The sequence below is a fragment of the Myotis myotis genome, unplaced genomic scaffold, assembly GCF_014108235.1.
Source record: "Myotis myotis isolate mMyoMyo1 unplaced genomic scaffold, mMyoMyo1.p scaffold_m19_p_21, whole genome shotgun sequence".
NCBI classification, from domain to species: domain Eukaryota; kingdom Metazoa; phylum Chordata; class Mammalia; order Chiroptera; family Vespertilionidae; genus Myotis; species Myotis myotis.
Window position 1 is genome coordinate 234,581 of NW_023416326.1, and position 24,989 is coordinate 259,569.

Genomic DNA, 24,989 nt, shown 5'->3' on the forward strand with positions numbered 1-24,989 from the left:
GTTCTGGGAGGAGGCCTGGAGGGGGCTGGGGGCTGCAAAGGCCCCCCAAGTCCCCCGTATAAGCTGTCTCTGCTACCTCTGCCATCTCTGTCTCCCAGTGGCTGGCCCATCTCCGACCAGAGGCAGCTGGGAGCTGGGGTGTGGCTTGGGGCCTGGGGTGACCCTTGGGGCCCGGCCTGGGCCCCTCGGGCCCATCACCTCTGCTCTGGGAAGACCCAGCCTGTGCCTGACCATGAACTCCCCACTCCGAGAGGGGCCAGTGCGGCCAGGCCAGGGCTCCGAGGCCAAAGCAGAGACGTGGACGTCAGGCTCGGGCCCGGGACATGGAGCAGCCGCCACCTGGGGTCCGCTCGCTCTGCCCAGCGAGCAGGCGGAGGCTGGACCTGACCGGCCGGTGGAGGAACGGCCCAGGGAAGGGGTTTGGAGTGGGGCAGCTGGGAGGGTCAGGGATGTCCGGCTCCCGTCCAGCCCCAGGGCAGAGGTTGGGGGACGCTGCCCGCCTGTCCCAGGGCCCCGGCAGGAGGCACCGACCCCTGGCGGCGGCAAGAGGGCAGCAGGCAGCTGGGTGTGCGTGGGTGGCAGCGAGGAGGGGCGGAGGGAGGAAGCTGGCTTCCTGAAGCTTCCTTCGCCTCAAAGACAGACCGACAGACAGACAGACAGCTGTCCAGAGGCAGCCTGAGGGGCACAGCTGCGTTGGTGAGTCCGGCAAGAGGGGAGGAGGCGGTCTGTAGCCCCGCGGACGGCGGGCACCCCAGGGAGACAGGCGGGGGTCTCGGAGGAGGTCGCGCTGGGTGCCCCGGGCCCGGCGGGCAGACGGGTGCAGATCTAGCCGGGGTCCCCGCAGCGGGAGGATGGGGGATGCAGGGGGAGCAGAGCTAAGGAGCCCCTTTGCACCCCTCACACCTGCACGGGCTGCTCTGCCCTCCTCGCCCCGGCCCCTGTGGCCTTAGGGACTCTAAGCCCCCCATCCCCTTCCCCCCCCCACACACACACCTCAGAAGTCATGACCCTGGCCCTAGAGCACGGGGACTGCCCCCCAAGAGGAGGTGGCACCAGACCTCCATGCCCCTCTCCTGCCCCAGCCCCGGCTGCACCATTTGAGGTCGGCTCGGTGAGGCCATTTCCTGTGACGGTTGGGGAGCTGGGGGGATGGGCCGAGGAGGAAGGAACACCCCCAAATCTCCCTCCTTGGACGAGACCCCCAAAGCCAGGATGGACTGGGGGTGAGAGGAGGCTGCTCGCAGTCAGGAGAGGGTCTCGCCAGGGGCTCCCCTGGGTGCCCCCGGCTGCACGCGGCCTCAGGCTGCCACTCAGAGAGGAGGCCTCACGGGGGCTCGGCTGGGCTGACAGGTGGCGGCTGCGTGCGGTCCCCGCCCTTCCACACGCAACAGCCACTTGGAATTTCCTCCGGGCCCCCCTCACCTGGGCCCCGGCCTGGGGCCCCTGAACTTTGGTCTCGGGCAGTCCCTCCGCCCACTCGGCTCGGCCCCTCCTGGATCCTTTTCTATCTTCGCCCACAATCTCTTCTCTCCTCTCGCCCTTCCTCTCACCCCAGGCTGCCGGCTGCCCCGGGGCCCCGTGGAGAACCTGGCTTCCCACGGTGACAGTGACACGCACACATACGCACACACGCACACACGCACACACGCACGCACACGCCAGGGAAAACAGGAGGCTGAGGGGGGAAGGCAGCCTGGGCCGGGGGTCCCTTTCCTGCCCCCCAGGCCGACAGTCAGCAGCCCAGGGCTCTGTCTTGCAGGCGAACCTCATGGCCGAGTGAGCCTGCCCCGGCCCGGCACCCGCCCAGCATGGTCCAGACCCGTGGGGGGCAGCCATGACCCAGCCTCCGCCCGCCCAAGCGCCAGCCAAGAAGCACGTGCGACTGCAGGAGAGGTGAGACGCTCCCCAGGGGAGGGACCTTCCTGGCCCCGAGCCCCCCACTTGGCCCCCTGTCCCCTCTAGTCCCCTCTCCAGCCCTGAGAGCTGAGCCCAGACCACAGTCTGGAAAGGAAACCCAAGGGCCTCGTTTGCATGTCGTCTGCCTGTCATGTCTGGGGCAGTTTCATGTCCACCTTGTCCTTGTCCCAGGTCGGGATGCAGGTCCCCAGGGACCCGGTGGGCGGGGGACAGGTGGGCGGCCGGAGTGAGCAGCTGGGGTCACTCACGGCCACTCTGCTCTGGGGAGCGGAGCTGAGAAGGGGCCGCAGCCCTGGAACCCGCTGGGCCCCAGGTCGGGGGAGACGGGAGGGGCCGGGTGACAGGGACGACGGCAAGCGGAGCCGTCGTCCGTCACGGGCTCACCAGGCCCCGCGTCTGTGCCCGCAGGCGGGGCTCCAGCGTGGCCCTGGTGCTGGACGTGCGGTCCCTGGGCGCTGTGGAGCCCATCTGCTCCGTGAACACCCCTCGAGAGGTCACCCTGCACTTCCTGCGCACGGCTGGGCACCCCCTCACCCGCTGGGCCCTGCAGCACCAGCCCCCCAGCCCCCAGCAGCTGGAAGAGGAGTTCTTGGTAAGGACTCGGGGGTCACCCCGCCCTGGGGACGGCAGGAGGTTGGGGGGCCTCCTCTCGGGGCCCATAGGGAAGGGGACCCCGGGGCTCCAGGAAGGAGGTGGCGCCACAGTCCTCCTCTGCCCTCCACCCACCCAGGCCTGCATGGGGCTGCCAGGAGGGGCCAGGCAGCCAGGGCCCAGCTCCCCCAGAAAAGGGGGCAGGGGACTGGGGCTGGGCAGGGGTGCCGGCCATTCATTGGTGTCTCCCCCGTCCCCCGCCAGAAGATCCCCCCGAACTTTGTCAACCCCGAAGAGCTGGATGTCCCCGGGCACGCCTCCAAGGACCGATACAAGACCATCTTGCCAAGTAAGGATGGTGGCCGCGGGGAGCAAGGGGGCGGGGACGCGGTCCCCGGGGGCCAGCGAGTCCAGAAGGCGGGACGCACGGCTCAGCCCAGGAAGAGGCAGCGACACACACGGGGCCTCTGCTCTCAGCAGACACCCCAACGCCGCACGGCTGGGGGAGGGCGCGACCCACAGCCACACCAGCATCGGCAAGAGTCCATATCCCACATGGGGAGCTCCCGGGGGACCCTGCTCCCCGCCGAGTCCCTCTAAACGACCCCCGATGTTGGTGGTACAGTATGATGATCCCGATTTTATTTTTTAAATATATTTTTGTTGATTTCAGAGAGAGGAAGGGAGGGGGAGAGAGAGAAACATCCATGAGGAGAGAGAATCACCGATCGGCTGCCTCCTGCACGGTCCCTACTGGGGATCGAGCCCACAACCCGGGCATGTGCCCTGACCGGGAATCGAACCCAGGACCCTTCAGTCTGCAGGCTGATGCTCTATCCACTGAGCCACACCGGCTAGGGCCTGGTCCCTCTTTTACAAATGGGGAAACCGAGTCACAGAGACACTGCCGATGTCGCCCTTGGTCACCAAATCCCAGTGGCCCCAAACCTCCTTCCAGCTCTTCCTCCCACGTGGGGGACCCCAGCCGAGGCCTCCGGTGGGGGCGGGGGGAGGTACCATCAGGGGCGCCCAGAGCGGGGCCTGGGGACTCGGAGTTGGAGCTGGGGGCACAGTGACCCAGAAGGAGATGGAGGTCACGGGGGGAGGGCTGGGAGCTGGACCGGCCTGGGACCCACAGCCGCTCCCTTTCAGAGGCAGCAGGAGGCCTGTGGCCATGAGGCCATGGAGACGCTCCCTCCCGCCCCACCCCTCTGAGCAGCCTTATCCGGCCCGCGTACCCCGCGAACCCGGCAACACCCAGTCCTGGGGGCCCCGGCCCAGCGCCTGCCGGTCCTCGTCTCCCAGGGGCCCAGCCCTGCCCGCCTGGCGGGGGGCCAGGCAGCAGCCCTGTTCTGCCCTGATTGTACCCAACCCTCAACCACAGAGGGGCTGTCCCTCTGCCTGAGACGCTCGCGCGCCCCCCCCCCCTGCCCCCGCATACCCTCAGCCCAGAGCCAGGCGGGCACTGGGGGAGCCGTGTGCCCTCCCTTCCTCGGGAGCTGGTCTCCGCATCCCACTGGGACGGGCGCTGGGAACGCCCTGGGCCTCGGAGGATGGGCTGACACCCACTCACCTCCCGGTGATTGTAGGCGGCTCACTCACCGGAATCCCATATCCGCCCCCAGGAAAGCTCCCTGCAGCCCCGGCCGGTTTGGCTCCAGGGATAGAGGGTCGGCCCAAGGACGGGAGGGTCCCCGAAGAACCGAGCATAGGCCCCAAAAGCCGAGCGAACCCCAAAGAGCCTAGATAGGCCCCCAAGGGCCAAGCCTCGCCCCCGAGAGCACAGCCTAGCCAAGCCCCTCACAGCTGAGCCCAGGCCAGAAGGTCGAGCGTGGCCCTGAGGAGTTGAGTCAAGGCCAGAAGAGGAAAATCTCATCCCCACGGGTGGTCCTAGCCCCCGAGGGCTGACCCCTGCTCCCCGGAGGGCGGAGCCGAGGCCCTCGGAGGCAGACCTGGTCCCCCAGGGCCTGCCCAGCGCGAGGGGCAGAGCCGAGGTCTGCAGAGCCCTGTGCCGGGTCGAGGAAGCTTTGGCTTCATTCACTCACTTCCAGGAGCAGAGAGGGGGCCCGACTCTGAGGGGCGAGGCCTGTAGGTGGGTGGCAGGCTGGGTCCCCGGCCCTGGTCAGGGGCACACGCGGGAGGCACCCGATCGCCGTGTCCCTCACGTCGAGGCTCCTCTCTGCGTCTCCCCCTCCCTGCTACTCTGTCTAGAAATCGACGGGGAAATGTCCTCGGGCCCCAGCCCGCTGGGCTCCGTGGGAAGCGGGTCGCAGGTCAGCCGGGTTCGATTCCGGTCAAGGGCACGTACCTTCCTCGCAGGCTCCTCCCGGCGGGGCCCTCGTGCTGATGTTTCTCCGTCTCTCCCTCTCTCTCCCTAAAATCGATGGGAAATATCCTCGGGTGAGGATTAACAACAACAAAGGCAGAAAAGCTTCCTCCTCTACAGCATCTCTTCAGTCCCTGGGATACGACCCTGCCCTCCACCCACCCGACCTTCAGGACTCGGGGTCACGGGGACATGCATCCCTCCTTCCTCGCCAGCCCAGCCCACACCCGCTAACCTCCCCCCGATGGCGGCCCTGCCCCTGCCCCTCTCCTGCTCTGAACCACACGCCGTGGCTCCCAATGTTGACGCAGAAAATACGTCGCTAGTTCCGCACGCACGGGGCGAGGCTCTAACCACAGGGCCTCTCCTCCCTCCGGGCCTGCTGGAGGCGGGGTTCCCAGGTCACCGTGTGGCCTCTGACCTCCGGCCCCTGGCCTCTTGACTCCCCAGATCCCCAGAGCCGCGTGTGTCTCGGCCGGGCTCGGAGCCAAGAGGATGGGGACTACATCAACGCCAACTACATCCGAGTGAGTGGCCGGCCGGACGGACGGGTGGGGGCTGGGGTGGGGGTTCCTCCCGTGGGGGCCGGAGGCTTCCGGCTCAGACCCACGGCCGTCCTGCCGGGCCGGCCCAGGTACTGATGTCCCCACAACACCCCCCAGAACACAGCCGAGGTCTCCCCTCTCCCCCTTCCCCTCTCTCCATCACGGCCTTGCAGTAGCGCCCTCTAGGGGCCTGAAGCGGTAGGACAGGGCTCAGCAGGTGCAGGGAGGTGGACAGGTGAGGCTGGGACCCTGGGGAACTGGATCCCCACCTGCCGGCAGGTGAGCCAGGTGGACCGAGGTCCCGCTCAGAGAAAGGAGGGCTGGCCAGACGCTGCTTCGTCTCGCTCCTAAGTGCACGGGAGCGAGATGCAAAGGGGAACGTTCACCCCACGAATGTCGAGGCGTAGTTTCGTGTCTTGTGCGGGGAGAATGCGGGGGGGAGGGGGGGAGCCAAGGGTTTAAAGAGGCCTCATGTGCGCTGGTCCTGCGGTAACTGTGAGTCTGACCTGCACTGTGTTCCTGCAAGGCCGGGGTGATGCCCAATTCACAGATGGGGAGACTGAGGCTCACGGAAGCCCGTCGCTTGCTGGTGGTGGCACAGCCAGCCAGCAGCTGGACAGGGGTGGCACCCAGATGGTCCTCACTCCAGAACCCACGTCCTTCCCACCGTGTGCTTCTGGTGTGTGCATTTGTGCATGTGTCTGTGTGTGCATGTGTGTCTGTGTGGGCATGCGTGTCTGTGTGTACAGCTGTGTCTGCATGTGCATATGTGTCTCTGTGTGCACATGTGTCTGTGTGTGCATGCGTGCCTGTGTGTGCACGTGTCTGCATGTGCACGCTTACTGCTTCAGCCTGATCCTAGGACCTGCAGAGCGTGGGTCCCCGGAGTCTCCTCTCGCTGTTCCTCAGCCTCCCCCTGTGCCCCTCTCCCCCCGCCAGGGCTACAATGGGCAGGAAAAGGTCTACATTGCGACCCAGGGCCCCATGCCCAACACCGTGGCGGACTTCTGGGAGATGGTGTGGCAGGAGGAAGTGCCGCTCATTGTCATGCTCACCCAGCTCCGCGAGGCCAAGGAGGTAGGAGCAGAGCCCCCGTCCACACCCCCACACACACACCCCGACTCGGGGCAGCTCAGAACCCCCCTGGGGGCCGAGAGCACATGTCGGCAGGCCCAGCGTGCCCGACTCAGAGTCCCTGAGATGCACCCCGTGGAGCTGGGTGAGCATCTCATCTGCAGGGGAGGGTGGGAGGAGGGCGGGTGGGGGTGGGGAGGGCACCCACTCCCCTGTCTGCTGCCCTGGCCCTGCCCCCGATGACAGCCCCTCCTCCTCTGACTCCCAGCCCCCTCTCTCTTAGAAATGTGTCCACTACTGGCCCACGGACGAGGACACCTACGGGCCCTTCCGGATCCGCGTCCGAGAGGAGAGGGAGCTCCCGGAATACACCGTGCGGCAGCTCACGGTCCAGGTACAGGCCGGGCCCACCGGGCAGCCCGGCCGTCCTAGCTGCTCAGGGGCTGGGGCCAGCCTCCCCTGGGAGCCCAGGATTGCTCATCAAGCCTTTCTCTTTTTTATAATAGATTTTATTGATCTCAGAGAGGAAGGGAGAGGGGGAGAGAGAAGCATCCATGATGAGAGAGAATCGCGAATCGGCTGCCTCCTGCATGCCCCCCACTGGGGATGGAGACTGAAACCCGGGCCTGTGCCCTGACCGGGAATCAAACCCTGACCTCCTGGTTCATAGGTCGGCACTCAGCCCCTGAGCCACGCCCGCCGGTGTCCCTTCCCCGCGGGAAGGAGTGTGATGGGCAGGAAGAGAGCTGGCCCTCCGGCTGGGGGTCCATGACCACCCTGGGGTCATTCGGCCTTGCCCGCCCTGGCACCAGGGAAGAAGGCAGCCGAGTCCTCCCCTGACCCCGGGCCCCGCCCTTGTCCCCACGCCAGCACCAGGACGAGTGCCGGTCGGTGAAGCACATCCTCTTCTCGGCCTGGCCTGACCACCAGACCCCGGAGTCGGCCGCACCACTGCTGCGCCTGGTGGCCGAGGTGGAGGAGAGCCCAGAGGTGACCGCCAGCTCCGGGCCCATCCTGGTCCACTGCAGGTACCTGGCCCGCCCCACAGGCGCCTGGCCCGCCCCCCACTGCAGGCACCTGGCCCCACCCCCACAGCAGGTACCTGGCCCCGCCCCCCACCCAGCCCAACCCAGACATTGGCCAGAGAAGGTTTCCCTGGACAAAGGCAATCTGAGCTACGCTAACACCTGAGAGGTGACGAGGGGAAGGGGGCCTGGTCCAGGCAGGTGGAACAGCATGTGCAAAGGCCCAGAGACGAGATGAGCTATTCACATTGATGCATTGCTGCAAGTGGTTAGAGGCCAGGGGGCCTGGAGGTCATGGGGGTGGGGGAGGGTAGGGGGTTTAATAAGAGAAGATGCTGGAAAACCAGAGGATGAGGGGCCCTCGCTGGACCGGCTAAGACACTCGGATTTGCCATTTAAAAGAATTCCTTTGGCTACAAAGTAAACGGTGGATTGGGGGGGAGCGCAGGCCGTGCAGGGGACAGGCTTAAAGCCAGGACACCATCCGGGGGTCCGTTTCCTGAAGAAAGAACGCTGAGCACTGAGGCCGAGGGACAGGCGGGGGGCTCGTGCCCCCCCACCCCACCCTGCACACACAGGTGGCCCCGGGACCTGGGAAGAATTCCTAAGGAGGAAGGGCAAGAGAGAGAGCCGTGGAGTGGCCCGAGGCGGGAGTGGGGCCGGGTGACCGCTGTGGGGAGTCTGCGGGAGGAAGTCCTGTTCCGATAAGGCGGCCTGGGGTCAGCAAGGCGGGCGTGGGCACCGTCCGGCCGTTGGAAACCGCTGTCAACAGCTCATCAGGCGTCCACCGGGCCCGGAGGGCGGCCTTAGAGGCTTCGAGCGAGGCCAGTCGGAAACGTAACTGGTCCAGGGCCGGCTCCTGCCTGCCCCGGCTTGGCCCCTGCCCCGCCCCGCGTCCCCCCCTCCCGTAGAGTGGGTCAGTTTGGGGGTCCCGGCCCCCACGTCCCCAGTCACCTGTGACCCCCCGCCCCCTCCCTGGCTTCATCCAGTGCAGGGATTGGCCGCACCGGCTGCTTCATCGCCACCCGCATAGGCTGTCAACAGCTGAAGGCCCGAGGGGAAGTGGACATTCTGGGCATCGTGTGCCAACTGCGGCTGGACAGGTGGGTGTGCGGGGGCGCGGGGGGCCAAGGACGCCAGGTGGCCTCGGGGTCAGAGTGCTCGTAGGCACGTGACCACCCAGCACTTGCCGTGAGAGCAGGTGCCAGTGTGGGGCGTCCCCTCCTTGGCACCCCCTCCCCCAGGCTCAGCCCTGAGCAAGGGCAGGGGGCTCCCATGGGGGAGAAGGTCTGAGGAGCAGCAGGAAGGAGAGAAGCAGAAGAAGGATCGACGGGAAGGAGACTCATGGTCCCTGCTTGTCCCCACAGGGGGGGCATGATCCAGACCTCGGAGCAGTACCAGTTCCTGCACCACACCCTGGCCCTGTACGCTGCCCAGCTGCCCGGGGAGCCCAGCCCCTGACCCCCGGCGCCCTCCGCCAGCCCAGGCGCCCCCTTCCCCAGGCCCGGGAAGGTGGGTCAGGAGAAAGGGGGCCTTGAAACCCGGGTGTCCCCCGGCTGGGCCTGGGGAAGGGGTGCCCCCTCAGCGAGCATGTGTGGCCACCGGACTCTGATCAGCCAGGACCATGGCCAGACTCCAGGTCTTCACCACCGGCCACGCCTCTGCTTCCTCCAGTGGCCCCCAGTGGCCGTCAGGGGAGCCTGCCTTGACTCAGAACTTGAGGCTGGGAGCTGGCATTCGAGCAGATCTGAGAGGGACAGATGGTGCCCGGTGCCCGGAGCTCGGCCTCCGCGGGGATGACAGGGGCATTTGTGCTTTGCTGCCGTTAAGGAAGAGCAATCCAGCCGGCCAGCGTGGCTCGGGGGTTGAGCGTCGACCTATGACCCAGGAGGTCACGGTTGCGTTCCTGGTCAGGGCACAGGCCTGGGTTGCGAGCTCCATCCCCAGTGAGGGGCGTGCAGGAGGCGGCCGATCCATGATTCTCTCTCATCATGGATGTTTCTCTCTCTCTCTCTCCCTCTCCCTTCCTGTATGAAATCAATTTTTAAAAATATTTTTTAAGAAAATAAAAACATATTCATAAAAATAATTACTGGGTGGCAAGATCACCTCCACCTGGCCCCTCCCCCCAGCCCCCCAAGACGCCAGACACAGGAACTTCTGGCCCTGCCCTTGTCCAAATTCTCCCCGTAGGAGCCTGACGCTTCCTCACCCCACGTGTCCCGGGGCAGGCCGCAGAGGGAAGTCCCTGGAGGAGAGAAAGTGTGGGGACCCCGCCCCCAGGCCCAGCTTGTGGACCTGCCTCGCTCACTGCCCACTCACCCCAGCTGCTCCGGGGGAGCTGGCCCTCTCCTCCCCTGGGAGTTGTTCTAAGTGATATTAGTAAAACGCCAGCATCAACCTCTAAACATCCATTTCACTTTGGACCAGACGCTCCTAAACACGTGGTTCCCGTAAATTATGAACAAAACAAGAGGGGCTGGCAAAGTCCCCCACACGGTGCTCCCCACGGCTGGGCACACGCCAGGGGAGGGAACTGGGGGCCCCCCCAGATGCCCAGAGACGCCCACAGGCGGGAATTCCGGGAACAAAGCCTCCCACCCTCTCTCTCCCAGCGGGAGGCCTGGCCTTCGCGTCCCGGGGGGGGGGGGGGGGGGTGAGCCGCCCTCTCCACCCCGGACACGCCTTCCTGTTTTCCGGGGAGCGCACCCACCCAGCCCCCCACCCTTTAGGAAGGAACAGGGTGCCAGCCGGGCTCGCAGGCAGCCGGGCCAGGGGGACAAATACAACGAATCGTCGCTCCTCCCAGGGGCCCGGACGCCGCCGCGGGCCAGGCCCAGCCCTGAGCCCGCGGGCCCCGCGCACCCGCCCCGGCCCCGCTCCGGCGACGACGGCGAGCGGCGCGCGCGCTCGGGCGCGAGCAGGACGCGGCCCCGGCTCAGCTCCCGGCGCGCAGGGGGCGGCGGCGGCGGCGGCGGCGGCGGAGGAGGCGCCGAGGCCACACCCAGCGGCGAGCCGATCCGGCCGCGAGTCGCCCCGCGCCCCAGCCCCGCGGAGCCCGCCCGCCCGCCCGGCGCACCCCCGCGAGCCCGGCGCACCGCGGCCGCCCGGCCGAGCAGCGCAGCCACCATGATCGCTTTGTTCAACAAGCTGCTGGACTGGTTCAAGGCGCTGTTCTGGAAGGAGGAGATGGAGCTCACGCTGGTCGGGCTGCAGTACTCGGGCAAGACCACCTTCGTCAACGTGATCGCGGTGCGTGCGGGGCGCGGGGGGTCGGCCGGGGCCTGTCTGCACCCGCCGCGCCCGGGGGAGCCGAGGTCCCCGCCTGGCCGGGCCGGGCGCCTGGGGCCTAGCACAGCCCCGAGGGACCCGGGCGGGTGCGCGCGCCCCGTCTCCCTCCCTCCCTGCCGGCCCGACGGGGGCGGGGGACCGGGGACAGGCCTGGTGCCGGGACCCGCGGCCCGAGGGCCCAAGGGCTCACCAGGCCGGAGGGATCCTCTGCCCGCCGCGCCTGGCCCCTCCGCCCCCGCGCCAGGGGGCATGACGGGGCGAAAGCGCCAGGCCTGTGCCCGCCCAGCCTGCGGCGGCGGGTGGCTGACCCGGAGGCCCCAGGGCCTAGGGAGGGGGCCTGGGCCCCGCCAGCCCCACCCGGAGGCTTTAACCCCTTCTCTCCAGGAGAGGAAGCCCCCGCGCTATGGAGGGGCAGGGAAGGTGCCTCCCCCCCCACCCCCGGGGGTAGTGGAGTCAGCTGAGGCCGGAGGCTGGAGCCAGACTCCTCCTCCAGGGCCCCCTCCGGGCTGGGACCGGCGGCATCTGGCACCCGGGGGTCTGGGGAGGGTGGCATCGCATCCTAAAGGGAGTTTGGAGGCTCCGCCTGGCTCAGAAGTTGCAGGAGGAGGTGCCGGGACCAGAGATGACTTGGAGGGCACTGCCCACGCTGGGGCCGTGGGAGACCATGGGAGACCGTGGCCCTGAGGGCTTCCCGTAGCCCAGCGGGAGCTGGGTGCCCGGAGACGGGTGCCCCGGGCGTGGCGGGGAAGGAGTTAAGTCTCCGTCTTGGAGAAAAAGGGGAAGATGAGCTCTGTGGTAGGAACAAGGCTGCAGTCATGGCTGCGGCCTGCATGGCCTGGGCCTCCCAGCCCCGCTGATGGGGCCGGGCGTGGAGCTGGGAAGGCCGGGGCTGGGCTGCCGTGGTCCAGGGACCCCGCCCCAGCTCCCAACCCGGGGATTCTGCGAATGGCGGGCTGGCCAGAGATGGGCCAGCAATGCTGACGAGATGGGTCAGCAGCAAAGCAGTGTGGCCGGCCAGCCTGGGTCCACCCTGCCTGGCAGGTCCCGGAAGGGGCATCCGTCGCCTGAGAGCCGAGGGCCCGAGGACGGCGGGAGGGACGGGGACCCCGTGTCTGGGCGGATCGCCGGGCCCACGCGGGGGTTCTTGGCACAAAGGTTCGGGCCCTCCGGTCTACCCAGGCGGGGGCCCTGGAGTCAGACACCGCGGGCACTGACCTGGCTCTGGGCCCTTGAGCAGGACACAGGGCCTGACCCTGATCCGAGCCAGCATGGCCCGGCCTCTAGGCATTAGCACCCCGGCGATGTCTGGGCGAGAGGGGGGTTCGGCCAAGAGGAGAAATAAGCTGCTGCCGCCCTCATGGCCAAGCTAGGTGTCCCCCTCGGTCTCCAGGGTGTTCCCGGACAGGACTCCGGGGAACCCCAGTGGTTCCGTTTCCTGGTCTGGAGGTTCCCCTCTAGGCCAGCATCCTGCCCAGAGACTGGGCGGCATGGTGGGTGGGTGGGGGGGGCAGAACCCCGAGTCACGGGTGCACTGTTGGGGTGGAGAGTGTCTGGGGCGTACAGAGACCGTCCCCGTCCCCAGCCCACGCTCCGCCTTTGGATAAGAAATCTGTCCTTCAACGCACACACCCTACCGTGCAGGCGAGTGTCCCCTTAAAGGGGCTTCTCACCCCGGCCGGTGTGGCTCAGTGGGTAGAGCGTTGGCCTGTGGACTACAGGGTCCTGGGTTCAATTCCTGGTCAAGGATGTGTACCGAGGTTGCCGGCTGCATCCCTGGCCCTGGTTGGGGCATATACAGGAAGCAACCAATTGATGTGTCTCTCTCTCACATCGATGTTTCTCTCTCTCTGTCTCTCCATCCCTTCCGCGCGCTCTAAAAATCAATGCAAAAATAACCTTGGATGAGGATTAACAAACTAAATCAATCAATCCATCAATAATGGGGCTCCCTGGGAAAAGCACCCCACGGGCTGCAGGGGAGTTCCGGGGTCGGGTCTCTCCAGGTACTTGGGCCCTTGGGCCCCGCAGGCACCCTGTCCGCCCCGTGCATGTCCCCTGGAGAGCACCCCTCAGGGAGAAATGCAGAAGCAGACCCCAGCCCACCACCCACTTTCTCCCTCCGTCCCCTGGGTGCGAGCTGGGGGAAAAATCACAGACAATGCACCCGTGAACCTAAAACTCGTCTGAAATGGGATGCTGGAACAGAGGGGTGTTTTCGCCTGTGGGGGAGGAGAGGGCTGTTCTCAAATACTTAAAGGTGCCCCGTGGGGTGCCCCGGGGGGGGGGGAAGGTGTAGGAACGGGGGTGGGCGTCGCAGGAAGATGGATGTCTGACTCACAGAGGACTTTGGGAGAGGGGGGCCGACCCCAAGGGGCTTCACGGTGCAGACAAGAGTTGGGCTAGCTGACTTTAGGGTCACAGCGGTCCCCAGACCCCGATGGATACCCGAAACCGCAGGCAGCACCGATCCCTATCTTCACCAGCTTTCTTTTTTCTTTTTCTTTTTTTTCCCAATCCTCCCCCGAGGCCATCTTCCCGTTGATTTTTAGGGAGAGCAGAAGAGAGAGGGAGAGACAGAGAGAAACATCGATGTGAGAGAAACACATCGACGGGTTGCCTCCTGCACGCGCCCCAACCAGGGCCGGGCCAGGGAGGAGCCTGCAACCGAGGTACGTGCCCTTGACCGGACTCGAACCCGGGACCCTTGGGTCTGCAGGCCGACGCTCCATCCACTGAGCCGCACCGGCCAGGGCTCTTTACCAAGCTTCTTCCTGCACGTACACACCTGGGATAAAGTTTACTTTGAAAACCAGGCTCAGTAAGAGATGAAAACAGTGACTAATAACAACACAGAACCATTATCACCACGAACTGAAAAAGCTACAGACTGTCTCATTGTCCTGCACGCGGCCCAGCGTGGAGCCTCCGGACAAAGGGCCGATTCACGGCCGGACAGCGTGGGGTTGGCGCGAGATGTCATCACGCTACTCAGAACGGCGCGCGATTTAAAACTTAGGAATTGTGTGTTTCTGGAACGTTCCCCCCGTAATATTTTTGGTCCGCAGTTGGTCTCCAGTGAGGAGCTTGTGAGCCGAGAGACATGACCAGGGACAGGAAGTCCTCACGGGGGCCCCCAATTAGCAGGGTCACAGTGGCACTGGCACCCCGTTTGCTCACAATAACGTCTGCGGCGGGGGGGGGGGGGGGGGCGTTCAATTTCATGGGAGCCTATGGGTCCTCTAGTTTCTTTCCTTTTTTTTTTTAAATATATTTTTATTGATTCCAGAGAGGAAGGGAGAGGGAGAGGGAGAGAGAAACATCAATGATGAGAGAGAATCATGGATCGCTGCCTCCTGCACGCCCCACACTGGGGATCGAGCCTGCAACCCGGGCCTGGGCCCCAACTGGGAATCCAACCGTGACCTCTACCACCTGCAGCGGACGATGGGGGACCTCTGACCTCTCGCCGTCATTTTCTCGCAGCTGGGAGGCCCCTGAGGGCGGGTCCTGTCGATTTTGCCCCTTTTCCAACCCCCACTTTCCCTCCAGTCAGGACAGTTCAACGAGGACATGATCCCCACGGTCGGGTTCAACATGCGCAAGATCACCAAGGGGAACGTGACCATCAAGGTGGGCGCGGAGGGAGGACGGGGGGCGGGGGAGCCCGGGCGGGGGGGGGGGGGGCGAAGAGGGTCTGGTTGCCTGTCGGCTGCTGAGACCACTGCCCCCCCTCCTCGCTCAGCTCTGGGACATCGGGGGACAGCCCCGCTTTCGCAGCATGTGGGAGCGCTACTGCCGGGGCGTGAGCGCCATCGTGTGAGTGTCCGCGGGGTCTCGACCCCTGTTCCCCTGTTCCCCCGCCTGGCCACCTGCAGGGCCCAGGCTCAGAGCTGTCCCCCGGGGCCCAGGCTCAGGGCTGACCCCCAAGGCCCAGGCTCAGGGCGGACCCCCGGGGCCCAGGCTCAGGGCTGACCCCCGGGGCCCAGGCTCAGAGCTGTCCCCCAGGGCCCAGGCTCACGGCTGACCCCCAAGGCCCAGGTTCAGGGCTGACCTCAGGGCCCCAGGCTCACAGCTGACCCCCGGGGCCCAGGCTCACAGCGGACCCCCGGGGCCCAGGCTCAGAGGCCTGGGAGTGCTGCAGGTCTCATGTCCATCAGCCCAGGAGACATTCCCGGCACCCCCCTGCCCCCCCCCACCCCCCCGCCCCAGGCGCACAGGCCCCTAGAACCAGAGCCCCAGCTCCTGCCCCGCCCGCTCACCCTTGACGTCCCGGGCTGTCCCACCCGTCTCCCAGGTACATGGTGGACGCCGCCGACCAGGAGAAGATCGAGGCCTCCAAGAACGAGCTGCACAACCTGCTGGACAAGCCCCAGCTGCAGGGGATCCCGGTCAGCCTCCCCACGGGGCCCCAGGGCGGCCGAGGACATGGGGCGACATGTTGGGGGGAGGGGGCAGGCAGAGGGCAGAAGCCGGGCCACAGCCCCCCTGGACCTGGGCGCGTCCTCCCTCCTCTGTAGGTCTTAGTCCTGGGAAACAAGCGAGACCTCCCGGGAGCCCTGGACGAGAAGGAGCTGATTGAGAAAATGTGAGTCAGGTGACCTCGCGGCTCCCCACACCCCGGCACCGGGGAGCCAGCGGCGAGCTGCTGTTCTCAGGGTGGCCACACGGGGGCAGCAGAGCCCACCCGCCTGGAGCCAGCCTCTCCCCCCATCTCCCCCCACCCTCCCCCCACCCCCACCCCCCAGCCTAGGGCCCATTCATCTCTGGTGTCCCCCCCCAGGAATCTGTCTGCCATCCAAGACCGAGAGATCTGCTGTTACTCCATTTCCTGCAAAGAGAAGGACAACATCGGTGCGTGGGTTTGGGGGGGCAGTGGGGGGGAAGGGGGGGCAGGGGAGAGGCCCCCCTGGGTGATTCCGTGCCCTGGCCCCCCAAGCCCTCACTCCCACCCTTTCCTGGAAGCCCAGAGCTTGGCGACTCTCCTGGGGGTGGGGGTCAGGCCTTCGGAAGCTGCAGTCTTTTTTCCTTTTTTTCTTTTTCATGTATTTACTGATTTTTTAGAGAGAGAGAGGGAGAGGGAGGAACATCAGGGAGAGAGACACGTCATCACTGGGCTGCCTCCCGCACGCCGGACGCTGAGCCACGCCAACCGGGCGAGGCCGCACTCTGAGCCCCTTACCTGCCCTGTCTGCGTCCCCCGGCCTGGCCTCCCACCTGCACCATCCCAGGGGGGGCGGGCGCTTCCCACACCCCCTCCTGCTCTGGCTCTCAGCACCCACCCCGACGCCCCCTGTCTGGGGCTTTCCGAGCTGGATGGCTCTGGGCTTCGATGCCCTGAGGGTGGGTCCTCGCTGCAGTTTGGGGAGCCCTGGGCTGACGTCAGTGCCCCAGGGGGAAGCCCCATCACCTCCTCTTCTCCCCCCCCCACCCTCCCACCCCCCACCCCCAGACATTACCCTACAGTGGCTTATCCAGCACTCGAAGTCGCGGAGGAGCTGAGACGGCGGCCCCCACCCTCGGACCAGGGACCCACCACCCAGACCTGAGGCCGAGCTCCCCGCCCACCCCGCGTCGTCCCCCCCCCCAAGCCCACCCCGCGTCCCCCCAAAGCCCGCCCCACATCACTGGTGTGGGGAGGGGCCCTCTGGGGACCCCAGAGTCCCGTTCTGCTGAGGTTTGAACTCCTGTTTTTATTGTAAAATAAATCGCTCCCCCTGGTCCCCTAATCTCCCCCTCACCGGTCCCCTCTCCCCTGCCCCCTCCCCCACCCTGCTTCCCCCTCTCAGCAGCCCTGGCCCCAGCCCCCCCTCCCCCGTCCCCTGTCCCCCGCCCTCTTCAACACTCTTCTGTTATTGTCCTGTGTGTACAGTATATATATGTATATATATTTTAATTTTTTAATTTAAGCAAAGACTAAAATCAACCATTCGATGCTGCGGGGGCGCCAGGCGGGATCCGGGAGGGGCGGCCTGGAGGGGCAGGTACCAGCCTGGGCACCGGTGGCCGCCCCACGCCCCGTGCACGCCCGCCTCCCAGCCGGGCGGTCCCTGCCTGCATGTCACGTGCCCACGGAGCCCCCAGAGGCAGCCCTCTCTGCCCCCGGCCTCCTAGGGCCCCAGGCACAGCCAGCTGCCCGAGACCACCAGGCCCCGGGGGCAGGGGCCCAGCACCCCACGCCTGCGGCCGCAGCCCCTGCCCCTCCCAGGCCCCCGCCCGCCCCCGCGGGCACCTCGCTTTCTGTTCTCCGGGTTTTTTTACAGTCGCACAAGGAGAGAACTCAGCATGGGGTGAGGTGGCTCTCTGGGCTGTGTGTGTGTTTATCGGTTCTAATTTAATGATTTGTAAAGTGATGGTCTTCCTCCTTTTTATTTTATTTTTTTTATACTTTCCAGCTCCTGTTTAACCTCTGTTTGGAGAACGATTCTTGTAACTGTACATTTTTTTTTTTTTTGCCTCCTAACAACATCATGAATAAATTAGCCATTTTATGCTGGGGGGTGAGGTGTCAGCTGTTTTTCCGGGGGGGCCGCCAGCACCCCCCACACACACACACACACACACACACACACACACACACACACGGCCACCAACTGCCACAGGGAGAGAGGGAGGCGGGTGCCCACAGGCTCGCAAGGGCATTTCCCGGGGCGCCTCCCACGGGTGCCCCGCCCTCGCCCGCCTCCTCTCTGCTGGCAGCTGCCAAGTGGAGCTTGGGTCTGTTTAAGGAACAGCCTGGGGCGTCGTGGGGGGGAACGGGGGCCTCGGTGTCCTCACAGCCCGGCTGTGACCTCCCCCGCAGCCTGAGTGGGGCCCCACGCCCCACGGCCCGGCTGGATCCGGCTGCCTGTCCCCAGGGCAGAGCTTGGCGGCCTCCTTCCTGGGCTGGGAGGGGCAGGACCCTCACCCTCTGCCCACCTCCAGCCGTTGTCCCCCCTCCCCGACCCGGTGCCCCTCCTGGTCGCCCACAGCAGCCGGCACAGCTCACCCAAACCCTGAGCCATCTTGACCCACTTTCTCAGGAAGTCCCGCCTCCCCCTTCTCCCCCGTTCCGCCTCCCCCCTTCTCCCCCTGGAAGTGGGGCTCCCTCACCTGGCCCTGCAGGAAGACGAGCTCCCAGAGCCTGAGCCTGACCCGGCCGCCCTCCAGGTCGGGGCTCTGGGCCGGGGCTGCCCTGTGGGCTCTGAGCTGCCCCGGCCGTCCACGCCCTCCCTGGCTCCGCCCCCCTCCCCGCCCCAGGCCTCTGGCTCTGGGTCCTCTGAGCTGGTCCAGAGGTGGCGGCCTGGGAGGACGCTCCCACGGCCGGAGGAGTTCCGGGAACGTCTGGGGACAGTTTGGTAAACAGCTCAAGGGTCTGAGGAGGAGGCTGAAGCTGGGGTCCCCCATCCAGCGACAGGCGCTGCCCTGGCCTGGAGCCTGGGAGCAGGAGGGGCTGTTTGGGGCTGACCTGCCTTCCTGGGGCTGGAGATCGGACAGAGGCCTGCAGGGCAGAGGCTGATGGCACCACGGGGAGGCCTGGGGCGGGGACGGGCCTGTATCCGTGTGGGTGGCCCCGTTTGGGGGCGCCCTGCCCACACCCACACCCGTGAGTGAGCAGCCGCCAGGCCAGGCCGCCTCTAGCCCTGCAGAGCTGAAGTCCCGAGGGGAAGGCAGGGGCCGGGGTAACCTCCCCCCCCCCCCCCCCCCCCGTCCCCCGTGCTTCTCGTCCCACCAGTTTGGGGAAGGAGGTGTCCCCCACTCTGATGGCAAAGCTGAGCTGAGACTTTCAGCCACTGTGTCCTCTGACCGAAGTGAGGCGATCTCCCCGCCCCCCGCGCGCCAAGTGCACGGTCCCCCACCTGCCAGCTGTGGGGGGTCCATGGGTCGACCCCCTCCCACCCAACCCCAGGCCTGAGGGTGCTCTCCTGCCGTCCGCCCTGGGCAGTGAGTGTCAGCATCCAGCTCACAGCCACCGCCCACCCCTATGCCCAGTCGGGGACCCCTGAGCAACAAAGGCCACATTGTCCCCCAGCCAGGGGGTTGGGGGGGGGAACAGGACAGTGCCCGTTCCCAAGGCCCCGCTGGCCTGCTGGCCGCTATGCAGGCCTCAGCGCTGGCAGGCGGGGCAGAGGCTGGGCACAGCCTGGGGGAGCCCCCCGCCCGCCCCATCAGCCCGGAGCTGGCCAGCCCGAGGGAGAGGCAGAGGGTGTCCTTTGTGGAAGAGGCCCCCAAACAGGATGCGGAGGGGTCCCCCTCCCCTCGCCTGCCCTCCATCCTCAGCTCTGCCCAGATCCGACTTCACCTCCGTTCACCCCGGCCCCCGCCCCGCCCCCCACATCCAGGACAGGGAGGGGCGTGGAGGAAACGCAGGCCTGCCATCGCCCCCTGCCTCCCCCCCCCCCCATCTCCAAGTCTCCACAGACAAAGCTGGGGCTGCCATCGCTGCGGCAACAGGTCCTCAGAGGAATGGGTGGGTCGCCTAGCAACGGCCTCCCTCCCTCCCGGGGGTGGGTGCCAGGGATGGAGAACAAGGCTGTTCAGATCCCAGGGAGCTGGAGGGGGGGAGGTTTGGGGACAGGGCGGGCTGAGGACAAGGGGTGTGGGAGGGGCGGGCCGAGGCGAAGGCGCCCAGGGCCCCCGGGCACCCTGCCCCTCCCCACGGGGCCCCCAGGACACACGTTCTAGGTGGGCCTGGAGGGCGGACTTGCCGGTGGTTCTGTGGTTCTGAAGGCAGCTGGACTCCTGGGGCCGGGAGTGGTCGGTGGCTGGGCTGATGGTCCCCTGTGATGTCCCTGGTGCCAATTCTCTGGGCCCACGCAGGGCCGAGGCCGCCCGCCCGAGGGAGTGGATGCCCAGGGCAGGACCAGCAGGAAGAGCTGCGGGGGCAGGCGGTGGGGGGGCAGGGGGTGGAGCCCCCATGGGAAGGGGGGTGGGGGCAGGCAGCTGCAGGCTGTCCTCCTGGGGAACAAGAAGCGCTCTCAGAGGCAGCGGCTGGACGCCCGGGGCTCACGGAGGGCGGCTGCCGGTGCCCCTCGAATGGGGGCTTTGTGGAGAGGGGAGCGGGGGTGGGGCTCCGGGGGGGCATAGCTGGCAGCCCTCTGACTCCCCAGGAACCCGGCTCAGCGCCCTCCATCCACCTGCCCCTCTGAAGCCCTCGGCCAGCCCGGCCGGCGTGGCTCAGTGGTGAGCGTCGACCTGTGAACCAGGAGGTCAGGGTTCGATTCCCGGTCAGGGCACAGGCCCGGGTGGCAGGCTCGATCCCCAGTGGGGGGCGTGCAGGAGGCAGCCGGTCCGTGATTCTCTCTCATCACGGATGCTTCTATCTCTCCCTCTCAATAAAAACACATTTAAAATAAATGAGTAAAATAAAGCCGTCAAGCGGCAGGTGGCCGGGAGTCCCCCACGGGGCACTGCCCACCCTGGGAAGGCCCGGGCACCCCTGAGCACCCCCAGGATGGGCAGAAGGAAGTCCAGTGGGTACAGGGCTAGTTCTACCTCGTTTATTGTGTTTTAAGAAAGGCCTTCTATAGGGTTCACCTAACGAGGGGTGTGGGGTGTGGGGACAGGGCAACCCAGGGTCCTGAGGAGGAGGAGGAGGAGGAGGAGGAGGAGGAGGGGGAGGAGGGAGGGTCCAGGTTGGGACGAATCGGGTCCAGAGAAGAGCCAAGTCAGGCTGGTCCCCAAAGAGCCCCCAATTCCGGGATGGGTGGGGGCACGGAGAGGGGGCTCAGGGAGGGCACACCTGGCAGGGGCGGGGCTGGGACCAGCTGAGCTCAGGCTCCCAGCTGGGGGGACTGAGAGTTTGGGGCGGTTTCTAAGGATCTACAAGCATCACAGTCCGCCACCGGCTGCGACAGGAAAACCCTGCGTGGGGAGGCGCCCGGATCCTCCACGCCAGGTCCCCAGTCCGCCCTCCGGACAGCAAGGCGGCCGGGCCATCCAAGCCGGACCCGTGGGGACAGAGACGCCGAATGGCCAGGCTGCCCCTGGCCCCTCGCAGGCCTCCCGGGAGGGCCCGGCCTCAGCAGGGCGTGCCCAGGGGCAGGAGCGGGGGCGACTCCCTGGGCTTGTGGAAGTAGATGGAGGAGGACATCTCCGTCTTGAGCTTGCCGTCCGCGCCGGGGGCGGCCGGGGCGTCCGCGGGGCCCCCGCACTCCTCGCAGCAGCAGCAGCAGCAGTCCAGGAAGGCCCGGCCCAGCGGCCGCGACACGCACAGCAGCAGCACGGGCGTCACGGCGCCCTTGAAGAAGGCGGAGAACTGGTTGACCAGGCCCAGCAGGCCCAGGGTCTGGCGGCTCAGCTCGGCGGCCAGGTAGGCCCGCACGAGGTTGCAGACGTTCTCGGGCAGCGTGCACAGGGCGTAGACCACGGTCAGCCCCACCACCGTGGCGTTGAGCTGGCTCTCGCACTGCCCGTGCTTGCCCGCCGCCGCCTGGCACGCCGCGGGCCTCCGCCCCCCGGGGGGGCAGCCCCGCACGCGCCAGGTCACCAGCTGGCAGGTGACGGTGAAGAGGATGGGCAGGCAGAAGTAGCAGCCGAAGGACCACCACATGCGGGCGTGCTGGTAGGTCAGCACCAGCGAGTAGAGGGACTCGGGCAGGCCGGCCGAGGGGCGCATGACGCAGGCGTCCACGGTGCCGCCGGCGGGGGCCGGGGCGGGCTCCTGCGCCAGCTGCCACAGCAGGAGCTCGGGCACGGCCAGCGTCATGGAGCCCACCCAGATGACGGCCAGCTTGGCCAGGATGGACTGGCACCGCTCGACGGGCCGCACCTTGGGCAGCGTGCTGGTGGCCGCGTGGAAGCGGTCGATGCCCAGGGCGCAGAGGCTGAAGGTGGTGACCCCCAGAGAGGAGACCTGGGCGGAGATGGGAGGAGAGGGAAGCCACGGTCAGGCCAGGGTTTTTTTTTGTTGTTCATCCTCCCCCCGGGGATATTTCTCCACTGGATTTTAGGGCGAGTGGAAGAGAGAGGGAGAGACAGAGAGAAGCATCGATGTGAGAGAAACACATCGATGGGTTGCCTCCTGCACGAGCCCTGACCAGGGCCCGGGCCGGGGAGGAGCCTGCAACCGAGGTAGGGGGCCTTGGCCGGATTCAAACCCGGGACCCTTTGGTCCGGAGGCCAGTGCTCTATCCACTGGGCCACACCGGCCGGGGCTGCGTGGAGCATTTCGTACTCGCCAGGCACCTCCCCTCGGTCATCAGGTTCTCACAACAACCAGCCACCTTCAGAGCCGGGAACTGCGCCCGCCCACCCGGCCTGGCTCAGGGGTTGAGCGTCGACCCGACCCAGGAACGAGGAGGTCGAAGTCCGATTCCTGGTCGGGGCACAGGCCCGGGTTGCAGGCTCCATCCCCAGTGTGGGTCGTGCAGGAGGCAGCTGATCGATGCTCCTCTCTCCTCATTTGATGTTTCTCTCTCTCTCCCTCTCCCTTCCTCTCTGAAACAAATAAAAATACATTTTAAAAAAAAGAAGAAGAAGAGGAAACTGCTTGCCAGGCCAGACCTTGGGGGGCAGAGCTGAGGCCCCACGGGGACGGGGTGGGGGGGCAGCGGGGGGTGAGTGTGGCCACACAGGGGCTCAGCAGTCCTGGTCTTTGCAGGTGACGAGGTCTTGGTTCTGCCCCCGTTACCTGCAAACGCATGGTCTCCGGGAACACGCCTCGCACACGCTCACAAACACACACTCCCTCGCTCACCCTGGCCGTGTCCGGAGCAGCCGGCCTTGGCCGCGAGGGGTCGCGAACTCGCCACCCTCCCCGTGGGCGCTCACTGAGCCGACAGGAAAACCGCCTGAGAGCCAAGAGGAAGCCGCCAGGGCCGCCGGGGAGCGTGCCCCGGAGAAGAAAGGCGCGGGGCTTCCAGCGGCCAGAGGACAAGGACCACACAGGACCGCGCTCGATGCCTCCGGCCACGCTCGGCCCCTCCAGCTCGGGGACGGGTCCCCCCCTGATTGGCATGGCCGCCGGGCGTCCTGGGTGAGCCGTGCCGACCCCCTGCAGGCGGCCTCGCCCGCTCTCTCCGCCCCTGCCTCTCACAGGCTCTCTCTAGAGTCATTCCTGAGACCGCCCCCGCCCCCCCCCAGATAAGGGTTCCGGGGCCTTGAATTTGGTCCTGGACTTCCACCCACCACCCTTCCTCCAAGGGTGACCGCTGCCCTCCAAGAGGGGTAGAGGGTGGCGAAGAGGCCTCGGGCCGGAGGGTGGGTCAGGGTGGGTCTCCGCATACCAGAGCCCCTCCTCCCGGCTGCAGCCCCCAGGTGTGCGGAGACCCACCCTGGGGTAGGGCCGGGCTGTCTGGGACCAGCCAGCCACCTGTATGCCCCCCTCCCCAGGCCGCTCCCAGGAAAAACCAGCATCCATTGAATTCTTCTCATTCTAAGTACTTTCTCCTAAGCACCACTTAATCCTTCAAGAATTCATTCAGTCCTGGCTGGTGTTGTTCAATGGTTAGGGCATCGGCCCGCGCACCCAAAGGTCATGGGTTTGATTCCCGGTCAAGGACACGCGTACCTGGGTTGCAGGTTCGATCCTCGGCCCCGGTCAGGGCTTGTGGGGGAGGCAACACACCAATAGATGTGTGTCTCACATCCACGTGTGTCTCTCTCTTCCACCATCCCTTCTACTGTCTCTAAAAATCAATGGAGCCCGGCTGGTGTGGCTCAGTGGTTGAGCATTGACCAATGAACCGGGAGGTCAAGGTTTGATTCCCGGTCAGGGCACACGCCCGGGGTTTGGGCATCGGCAGGGGGCGGGCACACGGGAGAGAAAGACACCCTAAGGACTGAGAGGGGGAGCGGTGCCCGAGGTGGAGAGACGGCAGGGGGCAGCGCAGGATACAGAGCAGGGACAGCCGCCCTGAGCAGCTCCCTTGGGGGACACCCGGCTGCCCTGCACCCCAGGCCACTACCCCCCCGCAAGAGCCGCCCAGCCCCCACCTCCCAGTGCTAGTGGCCCCCCGGACGCTCACCTCCAAGAAGGGCACGGCCCGGCAGGATGCGTCCCCCAGCAGCCGCTGCTTGGAGAGCTCGTTGAAGATGACAACGGGCAGGCAGAAGAAGAGGACCAGGAAGTCCCAGAGCGCCAGGCTGGCCAGGATGGCGTTCCAGGCGCTCTTCAGGTAGTAGCTGTGCCCCACCACGCACATGACTGCCAGGTTGCCCACGATGCCCACGGCGAACACCACCAGGGCCAGCAGCAGGATGGCGTAGGCGCCGTAGGAGTTCTCGGTCACCGGGTACAGGGGGTTCTGCATCTGCAGCCGCTGGCCGGGCACCCCTGTCGGAGGGCCCCCCGGCTCTGGCCCGCTGCCTGGGGCGTCCCCGGTGTCATCCGGGCGGGGGCTGGTGGCCGCCCGGGGCTCGGTGGGCTGCGGGCCAGCAGGGCGGATGGGCCGGGGGAACTCAGCCCAGGCCTCGGGCACGTACTTCTGCACCCCCCTGGCCTCCTCGTCCTCAGTGCCTCTCCTGGGCCGGCTCCTCTGGTCCAGGGCCCCGGCCGGGAGCCTCCCGGGGTGCCGGGGGGCGGCCCCAGGGACGCCGCTCAGCCCCGCAGCCGAGGACATCACCGCGAGGAAGACGGCCAGTGGCCACAGCCACCGCATGGCCGACAGCGAGAGGCAGCTATCCCCCGGAGAGTAGGTGAGGGCAGGGGACCCGGTGCCCGAGGAGCAGAGAGAGGCAGCTGGCCGCGCGGTCCGCCCCCAGTAGGCGTCTGGCATCACCACCCTCCTCGGTGGCCTCCAGCCGCTCCCTCCCGCCCGCCCCGCCGGCCACGGGCTGGGCAGGGCCCTCTGCTGGACACAGAGCTCTCTTTGCTGCCCTGCGGACACTCCTTCCCAGGCCCCACAGGGGACAGCGTGTCAGCCCTGCAGCCCTCAGAAGCCACCCGCTCCGGCCACGGGAGCTGGACAGGACCTGGGGGAGCTGGGACCCCACCTCCGCAGACAGTGCTAAGGCAGCCGCTATGCCTGTCGCTGTCATTCGCTGAGCGCGCAGTAGGCCCTTGTGCTCTCAGCTGATATCCCGTCACCCCTCACAGCAGCCTGGGGGCGGGGGGCGGGGGTTAAGGGACAACACTGCCATGTTTCGGGTCCGAGACCCCGAGGCTGCAGAGCGAGGCGGGACCTGGGCCGAGTCCAGAGCCCTCTCACCCAACGCCGTTCGCAAGGGCCCGTGTCCGTCTGCTGGGCCCCTGGCCACGCCAGTGCCCTCGGAAAGCAGCCACAGTGAAAAACCTCGCCCTGG

At 66.8% G+C, this 24,989-nt stretch overlaps 3 protein-coding genes across 3 annotated transcripts; 2 read left to right on the plus strand and 1 right to left on the minus strand.

The window, feature by feature from the left end:
• Window positions 1-1,793: 1,793 nt before the first annotated feature.
• PTPN7 (protein tyrosine phosphatase non-receptor type 7) lies at window positions 1,794-9,441 on the plus strand. The gene is given in 10 exon segments (XM_036355206.1): window positions 1,794-1,827; window positions 1,830-1,893; window positions 2,326-2,509; window positions 2,773-2,857; window positions 5,285-5,361; window positions 6,319-6,456; window positions 6,737-6,847; window positions 7,324-7,481; window positions 8,468-8,581; window positions 8,846-9,441. Coding segments are annotated over 10 exon segments (1,044 nt in total). The 5' UTR covers window positions 1,794-1,808; the 3' UTR covers window positions 8,940-9,441.
• Window positions 9,442-10,230: 789 nt separating this feature from the next.
• ARL8A (ADP ribosylation factor like GTPase 8A) lies at window positions 10,231-17,265 on the plus strand. The gene is made up of 7 exons (XM_036355119.1): window positions 10,231-10,730; window positions 14,319-14,399; window positions 14,512-14,585; window positions 15,064-15,157; window positions 15,287-15,354; window positions 15,550-15,620; window positions 16,219-17,265. Exons 1-7 carry the CDS (start codon window positions 10,608-10,610, stop codon window positions 16,266-16,268), a joined length of 561 nt encoding a protein of 186 aa, XP_036211012.1. The 5' UTR covers window positions 10,231-10,607; the 3' UTR covers window positions 16,269-17,265.
• A 3,077-nt stretch (window positions 17,266-20,342) lies between these two features.
• On the minus strand, window positions 20,343-24,480 carry GPR37L1 (G protein-coupled receptor 37 like 1). Its single transcript, XM_036354503.1, has 2 exons — window positions 23,714-24,480; window positions 20,343-21,600 (listed from the first exon to the last, which is right to left on the minus strand). The coding sequence occupies exons 1-2, from the start codon at window positions 24,461-24,463 to the stop codon at window positions 20,767-20,769; spliced, it is 1,584 nt and encodes a 527-aa protein (XP_036210396.1). The 5' UTR covers window positions 24,464-24,480; the 3' UTR covers window positions 20,343-20,766.
• Between the last annotated feature and the right edge of the window lie 509 nt (window positions 24,481-24,989).